The sequence below is a fragment of the Rhinoraja longicauda genome, chromosome 22, assembly GCF_053455715.1.
Source record: "Rhinoraja longicauda isolate Sanriku21f chromosome 22, sRhiLon1.1, whole genome shotgun sequence".
Taxonomy (NCBI): domain Eukaryota; kingdom Metazoa; phylum Chordata; class Chondrichthyes; order Rajiformes; family Arhynchobatidae; genus Rhinoraja; species Rhinoraja longicauda.
In genome coordinates, this window is record NC_135974.1 from 16,754,150 (window position 1) to 16,779,354 (window position 25,205).

At 44.4% G+C, this 25,205-nt stretch overlaps 1 protein-coding gene across 1 annotated transcript; it reads right to left on the reverse strand.

The window, feature by feature from the left end:
- Positions 1–985: 985 nt before the first annotated feature.
- sdc4 (syndecan 4) lies at positions 986–24,933 on the reverse strand. Its single transcript, XM_078418850.1, has 5 exons — positions 24,646–24,933; positions 8,668–8,797; positions 6,306–6,334; positions 5,214–5,406; positions 986–4,903 (listed from the first exon to the last, which is right to left on the reverse strand). The coding sequence occupies exons 1-5, from the start codon at positions 24,712–24,714 to the stop codon at positions 4,752–4,754; spliced, it is 573 nt and encodes a 190-aa protein (XP_078274976.1). The 5' UTR covers positions 24,715–24,933; the 3' UTR covers positions 986–4,751.
- Positions 24,934–25,205: the final 272 nt, after the last annotated feature.

Consider the following 25,205-nt stretch of genomic DNA (forward strand, 5'->3'; position numbering starts at 1 on the left):
CTTCCAGCTTCATAACATAGCTAAAATCAAACCATTCCTCCAATTTGACATTGAAAAGAATCATTTCCTCCCGCCTAGACTACTGCAACTCCCTATACACTAGGATCAGCCAATCATCCCTGTCCCGCCTGCAATTGGTCCAAAACGCCACAGCGAGACTCCTGATGGGTACCCATAAAAGGGACCACATCACCCCGATTTTGGCCGCTCTCCACTGGCTCCCAGTACGGTACAGAATCAATTTCAAGCTCCTCCTATTCACATACAAAGCCCTAAACGGGCTTTGCCCCCCCCCCCCCATCTCAAAAATCTTCTAACCCTCCACTCTATCTCCAGGTCCCTCAGGTCAGCCGACTTCGGGCTACTCACTATCCCGCGGTCTAGGCTTAAGCTCAGGGGTGACCGCGCTTTTGCAGTTGCAGCTCCGAGACTGTGGAACTGCCCCCTCCATCGATTCCTTTAAGTCCAGGCTCAAAACCTATTTCTACTCCCTAGCGTTTGAGGCCCTCTGAGGGGGCGCTGTGAATTGTTTATGTATGTGCTGTTATGTTTATGTGCCATTGTATGTTCGTTCTTAGTACCTGAACTGATGTACAGCACTTTGGTCAACGTGGGTCGTTTTTAAATGTGCTATACAAATAGAACTGACTTGACTTGGGACAATTTTACAACTTACCAAAGCCAATTAACCTGCACAGAGGCCCCCAAAGAAATCCACGTGGTCACAGAGGGAACATGCAAACTCCACAGACAGCACCCAAGGTCAGGTTCGAAACTGGGTCTCCAGTGTTGCGAGGCAGCAGCTCTACCCGCTGCGCCACTATAATTGGCCCACTGAAGTTCACAGGGTTGAGCAGTGCCAAAATGCAAATGCTCTCTTGCAGCTCTGCACTAAATATTGGTGCAAGTGCCATTGATTGGAGTTGATCCAAGTTCATACAGTAACCAAACCTTTGACAAACCGACAAAGACAGAATGTCCCAGCCTCTGTAAAGATAGCTTTATTTTTTTTTACATAATACATCCAGAAATAGAACAAATTAAAACATATGAATATATACAGATCTGAAAATAGCAAAATCATCATTTTTATTCCATAGACATAATAATTAGTTAACAAAGACAAGTTACAGCTTTTCCACTGGTGTTAAGACAGTTTGGAACTTTGAGGGAGCAATTTTAACCCTTATAAATTGGGAAACAAAGAGATGCTATCTGACATTTCTCCATGGAATCCAACTCGAGACTGGTGTGTAAACCAGTGCTCCAGCTAATCCTGTCTGTTTCTCACTTGGCAAGTTAATAAGGAAAAATTGGACTCCGTTATCTGCTGGAACTGGGTGTGTGGATTTTAGAGTAGACCCAGACCAGTGTAGGTACACCACACACAAAGTATACCGGTATTCAGAGTAGCAACATCTAAAGTGGAACATTTTGGCACTCAATGGTGCCGTACATCTCCAGCATGCCAATGATGTGCCCATCTGTGTACAAGATCCAACCCGAGGCACTTGGAAGGAAACAAATTGGCACTTTCTCCACCATCTGTACACCTCACCACTCCCCATCCCAATGAGGGAAGAGGCTAGTTCTGGACTGGGCACCAATTCTTGAGGAACTTCAGCAACACAGGGACCCCTCCCCCCCTCCCCCCATCAATCCAAAAACAATTCACAACTCAAATCTCTTCAGAAACCCCAGGTGGCTAAGTACCATAAAACACAGGAACCTTGCGTCCTGTCCTGCCCTCCCCCAAACACAAGGGCACGTCATACCCAGATTAAACTCACAAGTTGGCACCGATGAATGAAGCTAAAAAGTTAAAAGCAATGCTCCATTATTCCTGTTATGCTTTATTTCGGGTTGAATTGTAGTAGGGGCTAGACAAACAGATTTGTTCTGTGATACATTCCTGGTTTATAAGATCCCTTTCCCACACCAAGTGCCATTAAGAATGTTGCCATTAATATTTACACCAACATCAATCCAAAGAATCACTAAAATTATTTTGCGTACCAAAATATAGTTTTATTGAATAAAAGTTATATTTTCCCATAGTGAATTGTACCTGGGCTTATTTCTCAGTACACGAGGACCCAACTGTGCAAAGACTTTCCCAAAGTAGGGGCTCATTCAAGGAGAAACAAGATTTTGTTTTATAAAAGCACTTATTACCGAATGGCCAAAAGGGGGCTAAAATGGGGTTAGTGAGAGACCACGAGTCATTTTATCTTGGCCAGACAACAAATATTGTTGGCTTAAATGACAAATGCCCAAAGTAATACAGATTACAATTCAGTAACCTGTGGCACTGAATGGGATGGAAATTAGACCTCGATGTGTTAACGTGTAATCATTACTGCAGCTACGTGTTAGAATTTTGTTCCAGTACTAAAGGTTGGAAGTACTAAGGTAATTAATTCTGTTCTGTACAGGGCAAGTTTCCATCCCAATCTCTCTCTTCAGATAAACTGTTCTTGCAAGCCAAAATGACTCACAGACGAAGAAGAAAGACTTGGAACTAACCAAATTCAACTTCAAGTTTAGTGAAGCAATTACAATGGTGTGGAGACAAGAAATTGCAGATGCTGGAATCAGGAGCAAAACACAAAGAGCTGGAGAAACTCAATGGGTCAGACAGCATCCGTGGAGGGAATGGACAGGCAATGTTTTGGGTTGACCCCCAAGGCACGCTTTTTGGGTAAAAGGAACATCAGCAACAGCATCGTATTTGCTGATCTTACTCCCCAAAATTTGATCCCGACTACGGGTGCTGTCTGTACAGAGTTTGTACGTTCTCCTTGTGAATGTGTGGGTTTTCTCTGGGTGCTCTGGTTTCCACCTACATCCCAAAGGTTTGTAGGTCAGTTGACTTGGGTAAAAGAGTTTTTTTTAAATCACGCATAGTTTTTTCCCTTTGTTCCCATTTCTCACACCCTTAACTTTCTGGTCCTGAGGTTTGCAATTCCCTCCAAACCCCTCTTCGGATGTTTTCATTGTCTCCTCCCCCCCCCCCCCCCCCCTAATATTGGACACAGCCACCATACTCCTGCAGTGGGATTTTCAAAGGAGTCACACAAAAAAAGTCCAAGTTATTGAGATAACCCACCTTGCTGAAAAACAAAAAGGTAATTCAGTCTGAATGGGCCAGAGTCTATCTACAAATTGACATTGCTCAACAGGAAATACATTTAACATACACAGGACCAAATGCCAAACATAAATGAGTTAAAATAATTTAATCCATAAATTGCTCTCCCATACTCTGTAGACTACATATTTAAGAGTTGTATTTATACACCAAAGCGGAGGAAGATTTAGGCCAGAGTCAAGGCTTCTCAGATGGCAAATAGCCAGAAGTACTTTTAAAACTTTTTTCATTTCTGCAAACATTTTCTTTCCATTCCACTTGTCATAGAATGTTAGCCTCAAGAATAAACCCAGCCAAATTAAATAAAGGCATCAATGTCAAAGGCCTTCACGTTACTAGAGATTACACAAAGAGAGAGATCAAGAGATTTTGATTACTTGAGAAAGAGATTAGTGTACAAAATATCCTGAAAAGGATTTAAATTAAAATTGCCTCAAGTACCCAGGGAATGGGAGTGCAGACTGATAGGTGGTTGACTTGTACATGTTTCTAAATATCAAAGTCTCCTGGCAACAAGAAACTTGGGTCAAATTCTCTTCTAAATGAAGATTGGTCTGTTCAACTATGACATGTTGGCAGTTTATCCTTCCTACCTTCAGAAAGTAAAAGGGGCGATTTTTTTCCTCCAGAAATTTGGGTTATTTTTTTTAAAAAGAACAAAAGTCTCTTTATTATAAAATAACTTCTATGACCAACCTACATTTTCTTGTGAAGCACCAAAGAAAATGGAAACTACCAATAATCAAATTGTGTATAAAATGAAATAGCAAATAGATAAGAATGTCCATAAAATTTAAGTCATTCATTCAAAACAGTGTTTAAAAATAGTCACACTGAAATAAAGAGGGTATTAACATATTTTAAGATAATTTAAAAAGCAGGAAATTTGTTAAAAACAGTCCTACAGAGATTTTGCCAGTAAATGCAGTTGTATACAGTAATAAAATGCTACAAAATTTGATCTATGGTTAAGCACATGACTACAGCAAATTTAATAAAACCAAATGTGTCTGTTTTTGGGGAGACGAGAAAAAAAATACAGATGCAAACAATTTCCTGGGCTGGGAAACATCAACTCAAAGCAGTTTGACATTTAAAAAACTTTCCAAAGGAAATGCTATTGTGGTTCTTTAAAGGGGGGTGGTGTACGTGCAGGTTGGTGTTCGAGACACAAGGTTTCTGAGAAAGCTAGGCTATTCCACAGAGCTACCTGGCAGAGCCAGACTACAGGGGAAACCAATTGTGGTTCTGGGGCAAAGTAAAAAAAACAAAAATTGGAAATGTTAGGACAGTGAAGTCTCTCATCACCTTCTCCTCCTCCCTCACCACAAAACTTGGCAGAAATACTCAACGTGCAAGTAACAGACAATGCTAGGTTGTAGTTTCCAGCAATGTCTTTACAAAATAATGTTTTTCTTATATCTGGGATAGACAAAATTTCCCCAGTTGACAGTGGATTTCATGTGTAGAATACAAAAGATTAGCAGAAGCTTTAAACTGGCTGCAAGTAGTTGCTCCACTTCTCCCAGTTTGGTGAAGGCAGATGGTCGGAGAGAATATAAAGTCTGTTGTTCAGAAATGCCTGCCGAGGTTTTTATTTTTATGCATAGAACTCAGTGGTGGGCGCCTTCTTGTAGATGGGCTTCTTGCTCAAGTCGTAGCTGCCTTCGTCCTTCTTCCTCATGCGGTAGACCAGCAGCAAGATGAGCAGGATGGCGAACAGGAGGCCAATGGTCCCACCAGCAATCATAGCTGAGGAAGAGAGTTAAGTCAATTAGTTCATAAAGCCAGAAGTAATACAAGCAGAATTAGGCCATTCGACCCATCGAGTCTATTCCTAGTGCAACAAAAGTCTCCTGTCACACCTCCCAACTCCATTCCAGTGACTTTTGTGACCCTTGAACGTCCCTGATAGGACATTTATCTTGTTTCCCCCCTCGGTCTCCAATGCCCCAGAGCAAACAGTCCAAGTTTATCCAGGCTCTCTCTGCAGCTAATGCAGCCCAATAGTCTAGCACAACCTGTCCTTATGCTGCTCTATATTCTATCATTTTTCCTGTACCTGCTAGCATTTCCGTGCTTGCAAACACGCTGGAGTTGTTGTTGGTGCTGGCCAAAGCGATCCGGTTGTCGACATCGTCACGTGGCGGGGCATTTTTGTTCGTGAGCACCTCGTTGTTCAGCACGGGGCTCTCTTCATTCATGGCCACATCAACATCATCCTCGCTGATGCGATTGTCCAGCTCATCCTCATCCTGAGGGAAGAACAGTTGCATTATAAATTAGATTGGTTCCCTCTTCCACGCAGGCTCAGTGAACTATTTAAGTACATTGTGTTAATCGGGGATGTGGCTAGGTATGCCAATACTCTACTGGACTATTGTAATCATCTATTGTCTTTCCGTGGAATGGTTAGCATACAATTAAACGCTTTCCACTGTACCCGAGTACAAACTAAACCACATCACCGTACCCCAGTCTAGACTAAAACCACTTTTCATTGCACTTTGGTGCATATGACAATAATAAGCCTAAGCCAAAAGAATTTCACTCTGCATTTGCACACGTGACAATAAAAGCACCATTGACCAATTATTTCATTTTTAAAAACAGGCATTTAATTGTGGACATGGAACTACTGGATTGTCATTTTTTATAAATCAAGTTTACCATTTTAGAATGGAAATTTGCCTTCTTATCTGGTACCGATAGCACCCAATATAGATTCTTAACCAGTCCTCAACTCCAGGGGTAATTTTAAAGATGGCCAACATGTTAGCTATATCCACATTAAATGTTCTCTCGATTGTGCGGTACACAGCCATCAGCGGTGGAAGAGCTGAATGGCCTTGGCTGTGCAATTCTTTGGTTTGACCCACTGCTTTGTGGTGGTACGCAGCAGTATGGGACTTCTAAAGTGTTAAACGGCACCATTTAAGTATCAGGCCAAGCGAAATGTTTCATAATTATTCACACCAGCCCCTTTGTGTACAAAAACGCCGGTTTGGACAATGCAAAGTTAACAAAGGGATTCATTGAAGGTCCCCAAAGTGTTGTAAACTCTACCCTCTGATCAGTCAATAATCAGCCCAATATTTCAATACCGAGTCCCTATACAACTCTATTGTTGAATGAAGTATGGAACTCATCTTACCTCATCATCGATTGGATCTTCCTCTTCATCTGAAAGAGAAAAGAAAATCTGGTTGGCAATCTGCAAATTAACCACCACCATTCACAACATTTAGACAAGCTTCCCTCCCCAGTCCCAATCGGACCAGAAGGAGACCAAGGAATTAAGTGGGAATGATCCACAGGGTAGGCTACCGATCCACAAGGCAACACCCATAGACAAATGGGTCAATGAGCAGATATTCCACCACTCTGTCCATATCAGCCCTTTACACTGCAAACTCAACAGATCAACTCCAATGCCTCAACAGGTCAACCATCAACTTTCCGGCACCCTCAGTTCCAGAGCCCTTTGCCACATTATCTGATCAACAGAAGTCACAGCCTCGGTGGCGCTGAGGTAACAGCTGGCAAGGTTGGCTTGAGGTCAGCTATGGGAACGGATCTGCTTGTTCCAGTCAAGCCGGAGGGGGGGAATACGACCAGCCGATTGGCTGCAGAAGTCCTGATGAGGTCGAGATCGGGCACCTCACCCAGCCAACTTGCCACATTTTCGGGGGAACTTCAAGGGGAGGGGGGGGGGGCGGAGGAGAGGTGTGGAGTTTACACATTTTGCCCGAGACCTCATGTCTTTCCCTCTGGGTGCTCCAGTTTCCTCCCAAATGAAAGTTTGTAGGTTAATTGGCCCTCTATAAATTGCCCCTAGTATATAGGGAGTCGTGAGGAAGAGGGATAACATGGAACTAATGTGAATGGGCAATTGATGGTTGGTGTGTACTCAGTGGACAGAAGGGCCCTTCTCCATGTTTATCTTTAGTTTATTTTACAGATACAGTGTGGAACAGGCCCTTCGGCTGGCCAAGTCCACGCCGACCAGCGATCACACTGTACATTATCACTATCCTACACACTAGGGACAATCTACAATTTTTTCTAAAGCCAATTAACTTACAAACCTGCATGTCTTTGGAATGTGGTAGGAAACCGGAGCACCTGGAGAAAACCCACACAGGTCACAGGTGCCCAACCCAAATCTTTCAATCAATCTAGCTCAAAATGCAGGTGATAATGATCATTTGAGCACATTGATGGCATTTCCCCCAAGCACGCAGGCTGAAATTTCCACCACCGTCTCGCAGAAAAGAAATGTGTTGTTAACAGGCAAAGCAGAGCAGAGAAACCCCCTCGGTTACAGGTTGTACTGTGATTCAGGGAAATGCAGCTTCTGAAGTCATGAGCTACGTGTTCCTCAAAGCCACTTCCTCTTTTGTCAGCAGATCAGCGATAGTACTCGACAGTCCCACGAGGGAGCGGAGAGGGGGCAGGCAGAGCAAAAGGCCAGCCGAACTATCAGAATTCCTGCAGGGCAGGCACAGAGCATTAAAAATATACCCAAGATAGACACAAAATGCTGGAATAACTCAGTGGGCCAGGCAGCATCTCTGGAGAAAACGAGGCGGCGACGTTTTGGGTCGGAACATAAATTAAAGGGGAAAAGAGGCCAGAGCAGTGAGAGAGGGTGTTGCCGAACTCCTGTCTGAGGGAGGAGGAGAACGTTGTCAAAGTAGGCACACCGACTGAAGGATTCTGACTCAAAAAATCACCTACTCCTTTTCTCCAATGATGCTGTGCGACCCACTGAATTACTCCAGCATTGTGTGTCTATCTTTGGTGTAAACCAGCATCTATAGTTTATTCCTACACCAAAAAAAATTTTTTGGCCACCTCTGCTTCCCCCTCACCTCCATCAAGCCTTGCTTTATCCCACATACAATGGCAAAACTGAAGCATTCATTGTCATTTATTTGTTGCCTGTTCATCCATCACCCCCAACGAGCAAAGTTTAGTTTAGAGAGACAGCATGGAGACAGGCCCTTTGGCCCACCAAGTGCACATCTATCACTCGTTCAGACTAGCTGTACCTTACACCACTTTCTCATCCACTCTCGCCACAATTTTACAAGAGAGCCAATTAACTTACAAACCCGGACATCTTTGGGAAACCAGAGCAACTGGAGGAGACCCACACCGTCACAGAGAGAACGTGCTAACCTACACACAAACAGCACCCTGGTCTCTAGAACTGGTGTGTGACAATGCTGAGAACCAGACTCTACACTCTATCTTCCCCTTTGTGCCATCTATTGTACTTGAGTTTGGCTTGATTGTATCTATGTATGGTATATGTCAAAGTAGGCAAGTTGAACAATTGGTAGAGATGGGGGTGCCTAGTACCATTGGAAGACTCGATCTATTCCTCCCCCGATTTTATACAATTTTCTCCCCCTCAAATTCCCAGAAGGAAAAATATTCAACCCATCCCACTACATTATCACTCAAAATAAATCCATTTCACTTTTTAAAAAAGGCAAGAAGATAGTTACCACTGTCAGCGTCGTAGTCTCCAGAACCATATCCAGAACTATATTCATTCACGCGGCCAGGGTACGGACTGGACTCCGCATAACCAGAACCTTCCAGCTCATTGAGATGACTCGTGTCATCTTCCTTTAGCTGTTTCAGGGTTTAAATAAAAGATATTGGTCAGTATAGTCACAACACTAGCAATACGTAAATATCAGAGCTTTTGATTGAATTAATTGATATACACAGCATGGAAAAACAGGCCATTCAGTGGGCTAATTATACACTTTGTACATAAGCTGGGATTGCGTTTGCATTAAACTGAGCAAAAAATGACAGTACCCGAAGTCAGGATCCTACCTGGAGTCTTTGGCAGTGTGGGGCAGCAGCTCTACCAGCTGTGTCTCCCTCCCTCCATCCTCACTACCCTGTCCCCCAAAATCTCCCCCCTCAAACGAGTTTGGTTAATTAATTAAAGATTTTAGTTTCAGCGACTGGGTCGACACAGTGGCGTAGCGGTACAGTTGTTGCCTCACAGCGCCAAAGACCCAGGTTCAATCCCGACTACGGGTGCTGTCTGTATGGAGTTTGTACGTTCTCCCCATGTGTTCCGATTTCCTCCCACACTCCAAAGACATACAGATTGAGAGGTTTATTTGCTTCTGTAAATTGCCCCCTCGTGTGTATGATAGTGCCAGTGTAGGGGGCGGTTGCTGGTAAGCAAGGAGTCAGTAGGCCGAAGGGCCCATCACAACACTGTGTCTCTAAACTAAACCAAGACTCCAACCCGCTCTCTCCTTCTCAAGAAGGTCAAGCTAGCACAAGCTCCAAGTCACATGCTGGTGGAGAAAACAAGTGTGACATTCTTACTGTTTTAGTGAAAGCATTCCATAGAGGACATAAACAGGAAGAGGGCTATAAATATATAGCCTACTTATTAATGCAAATGGATGGGAGCCAGAGACCTTCTCTTCAAATAACGTGACGACAAAATCTAATTGAAGTTTTACTTCCACCAATTTAATTAAATTCATGGCGACCAAACCAGAAAATGGAACTGAACTATTCAGATCAATCCAGCTTCACAGTCCACGAGGCTGGTATCAAATTCAACACAAAGGGGACACCCATTACCAGTAACGGGGAATCAGAGTCCACTGTAGCTGGAGTAATTCAGCGGGTCAGGCAGCATCTCTAGAGAACATGGATAGGTGACATTTCAGGACAGGACCCCTTTCAGACCCGAATCATCACCCTTGTTCGCCAGGGTTGCTGTTTAACTAGCCGAGTTATTCCAGCACTGTCCTTTGGTGTACTGAGACGGTGGAAGAGCGGAGGGACAGGACAAAGCCTGGCAAGTGATAGGTGGACACAGGCGATCTGAAATCTGAAGGGCCCCAACCCGAAACATCACCCGGCAGCCAGAGATGCTGCCCGACCCACCGAGTCCCTCCAGACCTTGTGCCTCATCTTCTACACTTAACTCATGGTGCATCAAGCTGTAATGCCAGTGATGTTGTAGACCAAGTGAGATGGAATTAATAATCTTCGACCTTCTCTCAGCTGAACAGAACATTCAGTCTCGTACACCAGAGTACAGACTCCATCTACACTTCATGCTGCCTCGGCAAGGCCACCAGCATAAATAATCAAGGACCAGTCTCACCCTCCTCTCCCATTAGGCAAGAGGTACAGAAGTGTGAAAATGCTCCAGATTCAGGGATAGTTTCTTCCCATCTGTTATCAGGCAACTGGTCAGGCAGAATCTCAGGAGAACATGAACAGGTGATGTTTTGGGATGGGACCCTGAAGACTGATAGTTACGAGGATGGAAAGCAGGAAGAGAGGAGGAGCAGGACAAAGCCTGGCAGCTAATAGATTCAGAGTCATAGAGTTGTACAATGTGGAAACAGGCCCTTTGGCCTAATTTGCCCCTTTGACCAACAAGGCCCATCTACACTAATCCCAACTGCCAGTGTTTGGGTCATATCCCTCTAAACCTAGCCTATCCATGTATCTTCGTCCATGTGTGCAAGTACCTGCCTCAAATCCCTCCTCCAGCAGCTCATGCCATATATCCACCACCCTTTGTGTAAAAAAAGTTGCCACAGATTCCTATTAAATCTTACCCTCCCCTATCACCTTAAACCCATGCCCTCTGGTTCTTGATTCCTCTACTCTGGGTAAAAGACTGAATTCACCCCATCTATTGCTCTCATGATTTTATACACCTCCATAAGATCACCCCTCATCCTCCCAAGCTCCAAGGAATTAAATCCTTTATCGATACTGGAGGGGGAATTCAGTGATTTCAAGGTTCCAGGAGTGGAAGGCTGGGCAGGGGAGTAAAAGGGGGTCTTGAGAAACCAAGAATGCCATGACACAAGGTCCACATCACACATTAACTGCGCCCTACACAAGCAGTGGTTAATTGACCTGTGGAGGGGCTGGAGAGAAGGTGCAAGTAGGGGAGAGGAGAGATTTAAAAAAGGATGGCGTGTAAAGTTACAGCCCTTCAGCCACATAGCTAACATTCCAGCAGCAAGCAACGGCAAAGAGCTCAACAAAACCAAGTTGGCAGCCATCCCATCTCCACGCTCCACTTGTACACACATAACCAGCGACCTTCCTGCAGCTCAGTTACAGCCCATCCACAGCAGGGTGGGATTTGGGGCTTGAAAATTAATCCTCAGCCAATTTTTTAAAAAAACAAGCCTGACCCTCAAGCCCTTTAAAAGCATTTAAAAACTTATGGTAGTGGGGCAATGGAGATAGTTACTTTTTATTTTAACGCTACACAACACCAACACTAAAATAGTGACTGTTTCCACAAAGGGAGGTGGCGTATGCAACAAGCTGCCAGAGGGGGTAGTTGAGGCAGGTACATGGAAAGGACAGGTTTAGAGGGATATGGGCCAAACAGGCATGTGGGACTAGTATAGAGGGGACAGGTTGTGGGCAAGTTAGGCCGAAGGGCCTGTTTCCACGCTGTAAGACTGACTCGAGAGAGATATTAAACTGCAACAGCACCATATGTCCTCCTCCTAACATCTTTCACCACTATCAACTACACCCAGCCACACCACTAGCTTGCACTTGGGAAGTTTGAGATTCTCCAGCCAGTTAATGCAGAGATAAAGCTACCAGTGATCATGACTCCTATTAATTTATTTTACTAATGCACTGCTCAAAACTAAGGATTAAGGAGGCACCATCTCTAGTATCAGCAGTCTGCAATTATTCCTACCAACGGCAGGCTCCAATAATTCCTGGCAGTCATAGCCTAGGCTGGCAGACAAGGGAGGCACTGTGGCGCAGAGGTAGATTTGCTGCCAGAGACCCAGGTTCGATCCCGACCAAGGGTGCTGTCTGTATGGAATTTGTAAGTTTTCCCTGTGACCACGTGGGTTTCCTTCCAACATTCCAAAGACGTACAGGTTTGTAGGTTAATTGGCTTCTGTGAATTGCTCCTAGTGTGTAGGATCGATGGTTGGCGCGGACTCGTTGGGGCGAAGGGCCTGTTTCCACGGTGTCTCTAAACTGTCGCATGTAAGAATAGGGCTGAGGTGTGATGGAGCTTGGTCTTGGAAAACTTCTTTCATCAGGCAAGAAAGCTATATTTCTAGTGGAATTGTGGGCTAGTATAGAAGGGCCAAATGGCTCCTGCCATACAGTACATTGTGGCCAGTCTATACAATTCAGCAGGGCAACATTGAAATTAAAAACAAACAGGGCTGGAGTAACTGAGCCGTTCAGGCAGCATATCTGGAGAACATGGATAGGTGCTGTTTCAGGTTGGGATCCTTCTTCCAGCACTTGTCATTTTCTCAAGATTCCAGCATCTGCAGTTTCTCATGTCAGCATTAAAATTAAAGTTGTTTCCAATCCCCCTCTCCAATTACGCCATAGAGTGGTGGTAACTTTACAATGTGACAGAGAGCAGATTTGTTTCAAACAATCCCATCACAAGGATAGTCATGAAGAATTTGTTCCAAGGCATCACTTTGTTGCAACAACTTCTTAGTCATGGAAATTTTTTAACGCAACAGGACGTACAAATTCACCTCTTGCCAAATCCTCTCTTCGTTTGAGCCAAATCTTAAAGGGGGGGGGGGGGGGGGGGGGGGGGAAAGATCAGCTGATTTCCCTGGAACTTGGAGGCTGGTCATATTTCAACCATTTACCTCATCAGATCCAAGATAAAATCAAAACCCCTCTTCACATGGGGCCCACTGCAGATACAGTGTGGAAACAAGCCCTTCAGCCCACAGAGTCTGCACACCAGGACTATGCTCCACACTAGCGACAATTTACAATTTCACCAAAGCCAACTAACCTACAAACCAGGAGTGCACGATGAAACTGGAGAAAACCCTCGTGTTGACAGGAAGAACTTTAAAAATCCAGACAGACAGCACCTATAGTCAGAATCGAACCTGGGTCTCTGGCACTGTAATGCAGAAATTCTACTGCTCCTCCACCCCCCCACACACACAGATGGGTATATAGAACAAGCTGCCCGAGCAGATAGCTGAGGCCGGTACAATTTGATAACATTTAAAAAGGCACTTGGACAGGTACATGGAAATGTTAAGAGTGATAACTAAATGGGAGCAGCAGAGATGGGGCATCCGAGTCGGCATGGATGAGTTGGGCTGGTGGGCCAGTTTCTGTGCCGCGTGGCTCTGTGACTCAGAGAGCGAGGGGCCCCGATACACTGGTGAGCAGGATAAGCAAGTCAGAAACGCATCTTCACACTACAGCTGTGTAAACACAGACCTCACACATACCACCAGGCAAGCAAGTTGGAGAAGAAGAAAGTGGGAGAAATTAAAAAACAAAGCGCACCTTCACTAAGTCAGGGCAGGTTTAGCCACAACATGTTGGAGCTGGATTAGTAGCGTGCACGTGTACAGTAACAGCAGGGCGACTTCCGAGCATGTAACCAAATAAACAAAGCTACTAGAACAGTGGAGTAGGAAGGGAGAGTGTTGATTGTAGCCATCCAGACCAGCAGGGCGGCGATATAGACCCTCGCTCCATTAAGATGTAGAGAAAAAAACCTGCAGATGCCATGTGAAGAAGGGTTCCCACCCGAAAAGTCATCCATGCCTTTTCTCCAGAGATGCGGCCTGACCCACCGAGTTACTCCAGCACTTTGCGTCTATCTTCAGTAAAATGAAGACGCTGGATGTGAACCCACCACCCTTCACTAGCACTGCAGCTGAGCCCAGGCACAGAGCTGCTCAAAGGTAGGCAGAAACATGCTGGAGTAACTCAGCAGGTCTGGCAGCTGCTGTGGAGAACATGGATAGATGACCGAGACTTAAACTTTGTGCAGAAGTGACTTGCTTGGACACCCAGATCACCCAATGTTAGCGGCATAAAAGACATAATGGACCTCCTTCCACTACACCGCATCACAGAGGAGATTGTCCAGATCACCAGCACCAGGTAACCCAATCCAACATGGAGGACCCCTGAACTATCCCCTCACCGACTCTGCAGTAACTTGTGCAAGATGAAGGCTTGCAAGAGCAGCACCGGAGACCTGGGTATGATCCTGACCACAGCTGCTGTCTGCACGAAGTTTGTACGTTCTACCCGTGGCTGTGTGGGTTTGCCAGGTTCTCTGGTTTCCTCCCACATTCCAAAGACACACAAGTTTGTAGGTTAATTGGCTTCATTGAGGATTGTGAAAGGGTCACTGGTGGGCACGTACTCGGTGGGCCGTGGGCCTGCTTCTGCGCCATATCTCCAAAACTAAACACATGTCTCTTGACTTTCAATTATTTTTTTGGTTTAATTGAGACAGGCAACAGTCACGACTGTGTAATAAGCTAGTTTATTAATAACTTGGGTGCCTCTCTGTGCATTGAGTTCTGCGCTTCTCAGACAGGCAGAGGTAACGCGACTCCATACAACTCACATACTTGTGAAGATTGATATCAAACAGCTGATGCAAGATATCAATGTGTAGGCACCACATTCACTGCTTTTGTAGACACCCAGCATTCTCCTAAAGGCAGAGCCCCCCCTCCCTCCACCAATGGACAGAACTAGAGGGAAAACATCTCACCAAGTAATATCAGACGGCGATTTCATATTAGAAACGGTTATTGTCCTATAATGTTGAATTCTAGCCAGTTAATTTTCGCTGGCCCAATACTTAATTCCCCCCCTTGTCCCCTCCTCACAAGTTAACAAAAACAACTAAACTTTGCAAGATTTGATCAATATCTGGAATGCATGTGCTGAGACCACGATGGAACCAAATACCAGAGAAACCGTCAATCACCACAACTGAAGGAGGCTAAAGCATAGAATGCAACACAACAATAAAAGAGAAATGTTGGAAGAACTTTGGGCTGTTTGGAGTTCATTTGGATGTCCCATTGACACTGGATAGCAGCACCAACACCAAGTGGCGCAGTGGTAGAGTTACTGCCTCACGGTGCTAGAGACCTGGGTTCAATACAGATTACAGGTGCTGTCTGTACAGAGTTTGTATGTTCTCCCTGTGACCGCATGGGTTTTCTCCGGGTGGGTTCTGGTTTTCTCCCACATTCCAATAACGTGCAGGTTTGTAGGCTAGTTAGCTTCCAATTCCTTTTGTTGCATGCTAACCAGTCAGCAGAAAGATTATAAGCCACCCACAATGTACAGACACAGGATATAGGGAATAACGTTTAGTGCAAGATAAAGTCCAGTAACATTTGATTAAAGATAGTCCAAGGTGATCTATGAACAGCGTGGACTTGGCAGGCTGAAGGGCCGATTTCCATACTGAACTGAAATATCAGTCCTTCAGTGGCTGGTTTAGGGTTTCTCCAAACTTATTTGGGTTGCTTGGTCGCTCCCGTGCAAAAGATCTGGAGCAAAGCAACCCTCAAAACCACACCAAGGTTTTTATTTCATAGTCGAGTTCAATGTACTAGTAACAGGGGACTTCTGGAAACAAGCTAAGGGCAGGGAGTGCTTTCTCTCTTTTGATCACACCACCGTCATGATCACACCACCATCACCTGATCTCCCAGGTCAGGACTTGCAAACACTTGGCAACAGCCCAAAGATTCAGATGGCTGCAAGAATCACCCCAGCAGCGGAGATATATCTAACTATCTGCAAACTCAAAGGGCAAGCGCCCAATAAGTCAAAGGAAGGCACTCATTGTGGTGCTGCCATTAACTAATTTCCCATGCCCTTGACCGACATCCTCCTCCCTCTAATTCACTTATAGTTTCGATCACTCACACTATCCTACACAAACCTGTAGGAAAGAACTGCAGATGCTGGTTTAAACCGAAGGTAGACACAAAATGCTGGAGTTGGTTGGAAGGTTGGGTGCTGCAGCATTAGTTACAAAAAAAGCGCAGATTTTTAAAAGTGAGAGGTCCACATTGCAGTTGGTCAGAAGATCAGGACTACACTCTCGTTAATTGGGGGAAATTATTCAGTGGTGAGAGAACAGCAGGGAAGGGGCAGCTTTGCCAATGCCAGAAAGTGCAAATTATAGTGCAGTCTGCAATGTGGTTGGTTGGAGGATCAGGATTACACCCTAGCTTATGGGAGGACTGTTCAGTAGTCAGATAACAGTGGGGAAGACTTGTTCCGCCAGTATCACCATTTGTTTGATAACACTTGCAAAATGCCTTGGGTCAGAACGTCGTTAAATAAAAAGGTTTAGTCACATGGAGTTCATTGCAAAACCGAGCAATAACTCTCTGGATAGTAAGGGAATTAGAGGACATGGGGGTAATGTTGGACAATGAAGATGAAAATTGACCATGATCCTGATGAATGATGGAGTAGGCTCATAGTACTGCTTATGCTCCAAATCTTATTTCTATCAACACAATTCATGCAAGCGGTTGTGACTGACGTCATCGATTCTGGTTTAGGTTTGTTATTGTCACATGTACCAAGATAGACTATCCATATTCTCCAGAGATGCAGCCAGAACCGCTGCTACTCCAGCACAGAGTGGATTTTTTTGTAAACCAGCATCCGCAGTTCCTACACTGAAAAGCTTTGTTTTGCATGCGATCCCGACAGATCAGATACTATTCATAAATATAATTGCAAACAATTTTACCAAAGACAATTAACCTACAAACCGGCGTGTCTGGAGTGTGGGAAGAAACCAGAGATAACCCACGTGTCCACTGGGAGAATATACAAGCAGCACATCTTGTCAGGACCAAGCCCGTGTCTCTGGCGCTGCAAGGCAGCATTTCTACCGCTGCACCACCCCTTGTTACAACTGAAGGCCCCGTGTCCAGGACATCTGCGACAAGTTTCTTTGCTGCCCCTTCCATTGGTCTTCAGGCAAAACAAATCTGGTGTTTCCATTGCAAGATTTAAAACCTCAAATCTTTAACCTCACCTAAATACTTTCATATTATTGTCTCATCTCTCCTCCTCTCTCTCCCCCCCCCCCTCCCCCCTCCAATGTTATCTGATGCTTAACTCTGTTTAAGAGTTGGACCCCCAACCTTTGCCCCATTTAATAGCACACAAAAGTTGACAAAGGGGTTTCAGTAACCAAAGGTCAATTAGACCTCCAGTCACTGACCTCTGAGAAAGGAATTCCAATCCCTTTTGTTTCAGCTGACAATTCCCTCTAACTTCATATTATTTACACTCGAAACAAAGTAAATGGTGGGAGGATTGAGTGTGGGGGGGGGGGGGGGGCAGGGGAAGAGAAAGAGGAGCGACAGTGGCCGCCAAATATCTTAAACATCTGCTAGACAGACTTCCATTGGCTCACATGCTATACTTCATCTTCATGCTGCCATGACTCAGTTTCTTTACTGAAAGCATCAAGGTGTTGCTGTAGTGAAGAGACCCGGGTTGTATCCTGACCTCCGGTGCCACACGTACGTTCTCGCTGTGACCGCGTGGGTTACCTCAATGTGCCCTGGTTTCCTCCCACATGCCAAAGAAGTGCAAGTTTATACATTATCTGGCCTCTAAATTGTCCCTACTGGGTCGAATAGAACTAGTGTATGGGTAATAGTTGGTCTGTGTCGACTCAGTAGGCTGCAGGCCTGTTTCCACGCTGTATCACAAAACACATAACTGAACCAGTGAAATATCAATGCACAATATTATATTGGGATATGTTTATTATTGTCACATGAACCAAGATAATGAAAACATTGTGCGCTATCTAATTAAATCAGATACAAGCAGAATCAAGCCATGTACGTGTAATGCAAAGAGAAAGATACAAGTGCAGAATAGTCTTGCAACATTGCATTCAGAGGGGAATATTCCAAAGTGCACAGCCTAGTGATAAATCTTGATCAGACCATTCGTTGTTTCTCCTGTTCTAAATTACATCCACGAAAAGTGCCTTTGCACTTTGGTACTTTGACAGCAAAGCCCTCCCTCAACACTGCACCGTCGTTTAGAAGCAAGGAATTGCTGATGGACAAAATGCTGGAGCAACTCAGCATCTCTGAAGAGAAGGAACGGGTGATGTTTCAGGCCGTGGACCTTCTTCAGACTACAGGAATTGCAGATGCTGGCTTACAAAAATAAAGGACACAAAGTGCTGGAGCAACTCAGTGGGCGAGGAAGCATCTCTGGAGACCATGGATAGGTGACATTTCAGGTCTGGATCCTTCTTCAGAAATTTTGTCTTCGTAATTCTGGGACCCGAATACCATTTGCTTCCCTTGAAAAGAGTGGGGTAGTGTGCAATAGCTTGTCAATGTTGTCACTAGTTGGTGGCTACAGAGGGGGCCCTTGTCCTGGTGACATGGCACTTCTAGTTGAGGCAGGGCCAGTTTCCTTGTGTGACCAGCTCCTCCAGGGACTTTACATGTGCACGATATTCACTTCCTTCACAAACTTATGCAGCCAGGTACAAAGTCAATTTCCCTCCCATTTCTCCATCTGCTTCCATGACGAGGCAGACGGACTGACATCTACTATTAACCCACCAACTCCCACTGGTTTCACAATTCGTACCTCTTCCATCCTCATCTCAGACCCTCTGCCTATTCATTTTTGGCCTTTGTCCAACCATCTTTAGACTTTGGAGATACAGCGCGGAAACAGACCTTTCGGCCCACCGAGTCCGCGCCGACCAGTTCACATACTATCCTACACACTATGGACAATTTACAATGTTACCGTAGTCCATACGTCTTTGGAATGTGGGAGGAAACCCAAGCACCCAGAGAAAACCTACGCGGTCACAGGGAGAACGTACAAACTCTGTACAGACAGCACCTGTAGTCAGGATCAAACCAGTCTCTGGCACTGTAAGGCAACAGCTCTACCACTGTGCTGCCATCTGTCTATCAAAAAACCCTCATCTGCATCCACATATCTCTTACCAGGTTTATTCTTGCACCCTCCTCCTCCTAGCTTTCTCCCCAACCAACACACCCCTCCCCCACAAACAGTCAGAAGGAGGACCCCTGACCCAATGCATCGCCCATCCATGTTCTCCAGAGTTGCTGGCTGGCCCACCGAGTTACTCCTGCACTTTGTGTCTTTTTTTGTAAACCAGCATCTGCAGTTCCCATGTCTGCAAAGTCCTGATGGTTGAATACTGAAAGCTGGTGATATCAGACATCATAGAGGAATTGTCCAAATCAAAATAATCAGATGTGAAAATCAGTTTCTCTTCACTATTTTATTACTCTTTCCTTTTGTGTTGGTGTGTGCATGTTCCTGAAAACATCATAGTCCTTTCACGCTGACTGCTGTTATTCACAAACTCTGCAGATTGCATTAAGCTTTAAATACATGGTAATGTGTCGTTCTTTTCAATTGGCAAACCGATCAGTGGATAATTGCTTGAATAGCAATTCCAACTGCATTGTGTTTGAATCAATGCATTTGTAGGTTTCTTGTTCTTCCTGTTTGAACAGGTAGAATTCCATAACCCAATTTGTTTTCTAATCTCATTCGCGAGTGCTAACGTTCGTTGAGCCCGCCTCATGATTGAGGCTGAAGGAGGGTCCCAACCCAAAACATCACCTATCCATACTGCTGCCTGACCAGCTGAGTTACTCCAGCAAGTTGTGTCTTTTTTAAAATATAAACCAGCAGCTGCAATTCCTCCTTTTCTACACAATTTTCTAGTTTGTTGATGAATGTATGGAAGACTAAAGATGTTCTTCTCACACTGCCAGAAAAAAGCAACCCAAAAGTGGCTCGAGGAGAATTGATTGCACGGCCCAGGGGGCATGGCTCAGCGCTGCAGGCTGGAGATCTGGAAGGACAGTGAAGTGCTGTGACACATGTCTCAGTTGGTGGGAAAGAGCCAGTGCGCCTGCTATTCACCCACTGATGGAAATTCTTCCTTCCAGCCTCAAAAACCTGGTGGATGGATGCTAATAAATGCCTCCTTGGGAATTTGAGCTTGCAGTGTTCTGAGGCGAGGCTGGTCGATTGAGCCACTCCTCGTGATTGACACACCACCCATCTCCATCACGGGTCAATGTTAAAGAGTGGCGACTTCGGCCAAACAGTAGGGCTGCTGCCTCACAGCGCTAGAGACCAGTATTCCATTCTGACAATGGGCGCTGTCTGTGCTGAGTTTCCTTGGTTTCCCCCTGAGCTTTTCGCCAGATAATCTGCTTTCCTCCCACATTCCAAAAAAAGTGCAGGTTTGTAAGTTAATTGGCTTCTGTAAATTGCAACTTGTCCCTAGTGTGAAGGATAGAACTTATATATAGCTGATTGTTGGTCGGCATGGACTGGTTGGGCCGAACGTCCAGGCTATCTCCAAACTAAACTAGCACAGGTACTGCAACTCCAGAAGATGGGAGGAGCAGGGGACACGAGTTGTGAATTATTAGCAAAATGTCACGCTCACCAATGACTGTGGGGGTTTTATTCAGGTGCTCCAGATTCCACCCACACCTCAAAGACGTACACGTTTATAGGTTAATTAGCTTCGGTAAAGATTGTACATTGTCCCTAGTGTCCGTCGGATAGTGTTAGTGTGTGGGGAATTGCTGGATCTCCAAGGAAAGGCGTGTTGCTTTCACAGAAACTCTGGATTCAGAAAGCTCTGGGCAGATTTTGCATTTTGACTGCCTAAAGACCAAAAGAGCACAGCACTTTGCTTTAACAAAGAAAAGTGGGACATTTCCTTCATATTGAAACACAATACTCCCCAATTCATTTCCTGTCCAACAGCAAAGGAATTAAAACTCGTAGCTAAAGCTTCAGAGGTTTATAAAATGATTCCTTCCTGTAGAGCAGTGGGGAGTCTCAAGGTGTTGTACAAATACAACCCTTTTCTTTCAATGTACACAAGCAGGAATGTTTTGTACAGTGGCTAAGCCACTGCATGAATAGGCAGTTTTACCTCTCCACCCAGGGTGCATTGAATAACCAAATCAAAACTGTGTTCCAATAACACAAAGGGCCGCACTGCAGGTTAGTAGCTTTACCTGCTCGGCGGTTTCACGATGCAACTATCATCGAGCCATGTGGCATGGAAGCAGGCCCTTCAGCCCAATTCACCCATGCCGAACAAGGTGTCCAATCTAGTTAGCCCCATTTACCTGCATTTGGCCCATCTCCCCCTAAAATATAACAACGTAAAAACAATTTAGACCGTAATACCAGGAAACCAAAATAGTACAGGAGTCCCAGGTTCAATTAAAAGACAATAATCAGTAAATCGAGTCCTACAGCAAGGAAACAACACCCATGCCAACCAAGATACCCTATCTACACTAGTCCCAACTGCCCACGTCCCTCCAAACCTTTTCTATCCATGTATCTGTCCAAGTGTCTCTTAAATGTCATACTATCACTTTCCTCAATTACCTACTCTGGCAGCTCGCTCCATAAACTCATCACACTCTGGGTGAACACGTCACCCCTCCAGTTTCTATTAAATCTTTCCCCTCCCACCTTAAACCCAAGTCCTCTGGTTGGGTTTAATAAACCCATTAAAAATTCCCAATCCAACCTGCAGATACAATTGAGTTGCTTCAAAGTTTGAAAACAGATTCTAAAATAAGAAAGAATAATGTCCAATGCATTTGCTAAATACTACAAGCTGACTTTGGTAAATAACATCCAGGCAAATTGTAACAGCATTACGAGGCCAAAATTACAGTAAGTAACATTGTACTCAACTGAAAAGACATATGAAAATCTGTTTTTCAATGTATACAAATTAAGAAAAACAATTTCAATATAACTCAGAAGTATTTGAACAATTTTAGTTTAGCAATGCAGCAGGGAAACACCCTTCAGTCTAAGCCAACCATTGGTCATCCAATCATTCTATTCTATTCTATGTTAGGCCACTTTCTCATCAAATTTAGAGGACCAATTAACCCTCAAACCCACACGTCTTTGGGAATGTGGGAGGAGACTGGAGCACCCGGAGGAAACCCACGCAGTCACAGGAACAACTGGCAAACTCCACACAAACACAAAGCAGCCGAGGTCGGGATTGAACCCAGGGCTCTGCTGATGTGAGGCAGCGGCTCTACCCATTGCGCCACACAGATCCTTCCACCACTTTTCAGACAAAGGACAGCAAACTCCAGTGTAGTCTCAAGTAACTGTGACCTAATTTTTAAACAGTAGGAATTCCTGGAATGCCAATATGTAAATGCTTAAAGCAAACTTTATAAATCATTATGTACAAAAACAAACAGAATGTTTCAAGTGCCAGCAGATTAAATACAAGACCAGAGCTCTAGGCTTTAGTCAGAAGCTTTGCACGTTAATTGTACCATCGTAGTCTGAGGGATGGAGTGATAAAAGATGCTTTTGCAACAGAGGGGAATTTGTACAAACACTTCATGAACAACAAGTGCATGGGAACCAAAATGGTGACTCCTCTTTTAATCTCAAAAACCTGCTCAAGTTAAGCAAAATCAGGGTTGTATCACTGTGGAGGTGGGGGTTTGTAGAGGGGACAAAAATGAGAGAGATGTTATCCCTTCTTTGTTTACCCCAATGAAAACGAGCAACAACAAAAAAGTCCGAAGAAGGGTCTTGGAAAAAAACAAAAACTTTGGCTATCCAATTTCACCAGAGAGATGCCGCCAGACTTGGAGAGTCATTCAAAGTTTAAAAACAAAGTTACTCCAACATTTTGTCTTTAAAAAAAAAAACACTTCAGGACATGCTGCCATTAACCACATAGAATTTAATTGCAAGAAAGAACAAGAAAATTATCCTTCAAGGCAACAGATTCAACCATTCTTAACTTCAAGATCGATTCAACCTTGAAAATCAATACAATAGCTCCTCGAATATCTCGTGTTGGAATGCTTGCAACAATTCTAATCTAATTGCCGATATTTTTATTTCTTCAGCACTTCGTTATCAGACTTCACCTTCCGTAAATGTTGACGTTGTGGCAACGTTAATAAAAACAAAAAACTGGCACGGTGTTGTGTGAGGGAGTGTTCCGCGGGGATAATTACCTGTTGTTACTGTTACATAACAGCACAACCAGAAAAGTGTGGTTCTCTGAAATACTCCAGCTCTAAAAACGTCCCAAACTAAACACACAACTAAATGGCCAATTGAACAGATGCTTGCATAAAGGAAATATTTACAAGGGGGAGAATGGAGCTGGGGAAGTACTTTAATGCAGACACATCAAAACAAAGTACTGAAGGAACGCAACTGGCCAGGCAGCATCTGTGGGGGAATTTCCTTGCCCATTTCCCTTACAGAAGGTTAATTGGTTTCTGTAAATTGCCCCTAGTGTGTGCAGGATTGAACTAGTGGTGGGCCGAAGGGCCTGTTCCACGCTGCATCTCAAAACTAAACCAAAACCATTACAGTGCTTTCTGTGTGGAGTTTACCCACTCACTTCGAGATTTCTGGCGTTACCCTGGGCGATCTAGCTTCCCCCTATATCACAGGGACGTGCTGGTGGGGCGAATGGCCGCCCTAGGCAAGGTTGATAGCGGGGAAACCAAGAGGGCAGGTGATAGGCGTAAGAGAGAACAATTCGGGGAAGTTAAGGGAGAGTCCAATGTTACTGCTCACGGGGAGCAGTGTGGACTCGACGGGCCAAATGGCCTCTTGTACGGTAACAAGCAACAAATACAAAGTTGCATTACAAAGTACTTGTGGGAAACGTTAGCACACTCGGTGACACAACTGCAAATTCTTAAAGAGCATTGAAACAATGTAATCGTCCGTCGAGAGAGAAAAAAAACATCAGTGTGCAAACATGCAAACATTTAGGAAAATTCCTTTGCAGGTCAAATGTATCCTTTATGAAACGCGATTAAAAGTTCCTACACGTGAAGGCTTGTTATTGGAGATATATTTGGCAAGGAGATAAAGTGGTATATATATGAACTTTCCACGCACGTACGGAGCTGGGAGTTTTACTAATGGTGATTGTAAAGGAGAGGGTAGGAAAATGTCCCACCAGTCACTATTGATTGCCCCTTCCATACCTAACAACCCACCTCCTCTGTAATACCAGGAGGGAGAGAGAGAGAGAACGACACAAAGTTACACTCAGTCAGGGCTACCATTCCTTATTTATGACCACGCTGGAAATATTCTGGGGGGGAAGGGAGTGAGTAAAGAGGGTAGACATATTTTAAAATCACAGGAGGAAGGGGAGGATTGGCAGGGACGCGTTTGCCCATGTCACTCTTAAAAGTCCAGTAAAGGTTTGGAAGAACTTCGATTCAGATCGGAAGAATCTAATTCCACCCCCCCTAGTTTATATCAGACAAAATAAAAGTTTTCAGAAAGGAATTCTAATCAACGATATACATTAACCGAAACACATTGATACTGGCTTATATAAATCGCTTAGAGTAATTAAAAGATTATTGTTGAGATATGTGGGGTGGTGGGGGGATACTGTGTGTTTTGACAACAGAAATGCAAAATGTAAAAACAAGTTTCATTTTTTTTAAACAACTCCATAACTCAAACTCGTGACCCCAGTAACCTCGACCCTCGCTGTTTACCTGGAGTTTCCTTCCAAACTACTGTAAAGACCAAAAAATAATAATACTTACTGTCTTAGCTGATGTGAAGTTCCAAGAGAAAAGGACGAACACGGTAGCTAGTGCCCAGATTTTCAACATGTTTGATTTTTTGAAAAATTAAATCTTCTTAAAGTTGAACGCGCTGAAGTTTGTCGGTTTCTCTGGAGTGAGAATTTCTCTTTAACTCTCTTGTAGGGTTTAAAAGTCCCCTGAGATCCGTTCCCCCTGGTCTCTGATCTGTAAACTCACGCTGGGAATTGGACAGTGCGTTTTCCGTCGGCCGCTGTGAATTTCAACGTGAGATCACTCGTGTGGCCAGTGCGACAAAATGCTACTCGTCCGCTCCGCCGCTCTTGCTTTATATCCTTTTCCCCACGACCCGCCTCCCCACCAGCGTAACTTCCGACCCAACATTTTCTTTCCCCTTCATTTTCCATACCTCACAGGACAAACCCCACGTAGTTGACGTGCTGGAACACGTTTAAAAAAAAGAATGCTATATGTTTGGGAAAGTAAACAGATTACCAACTACAGGAAGAAAGCCTAGTTTTGGGCATTTGTCTTGTAAAAAAAAAATAATCACCCAACGT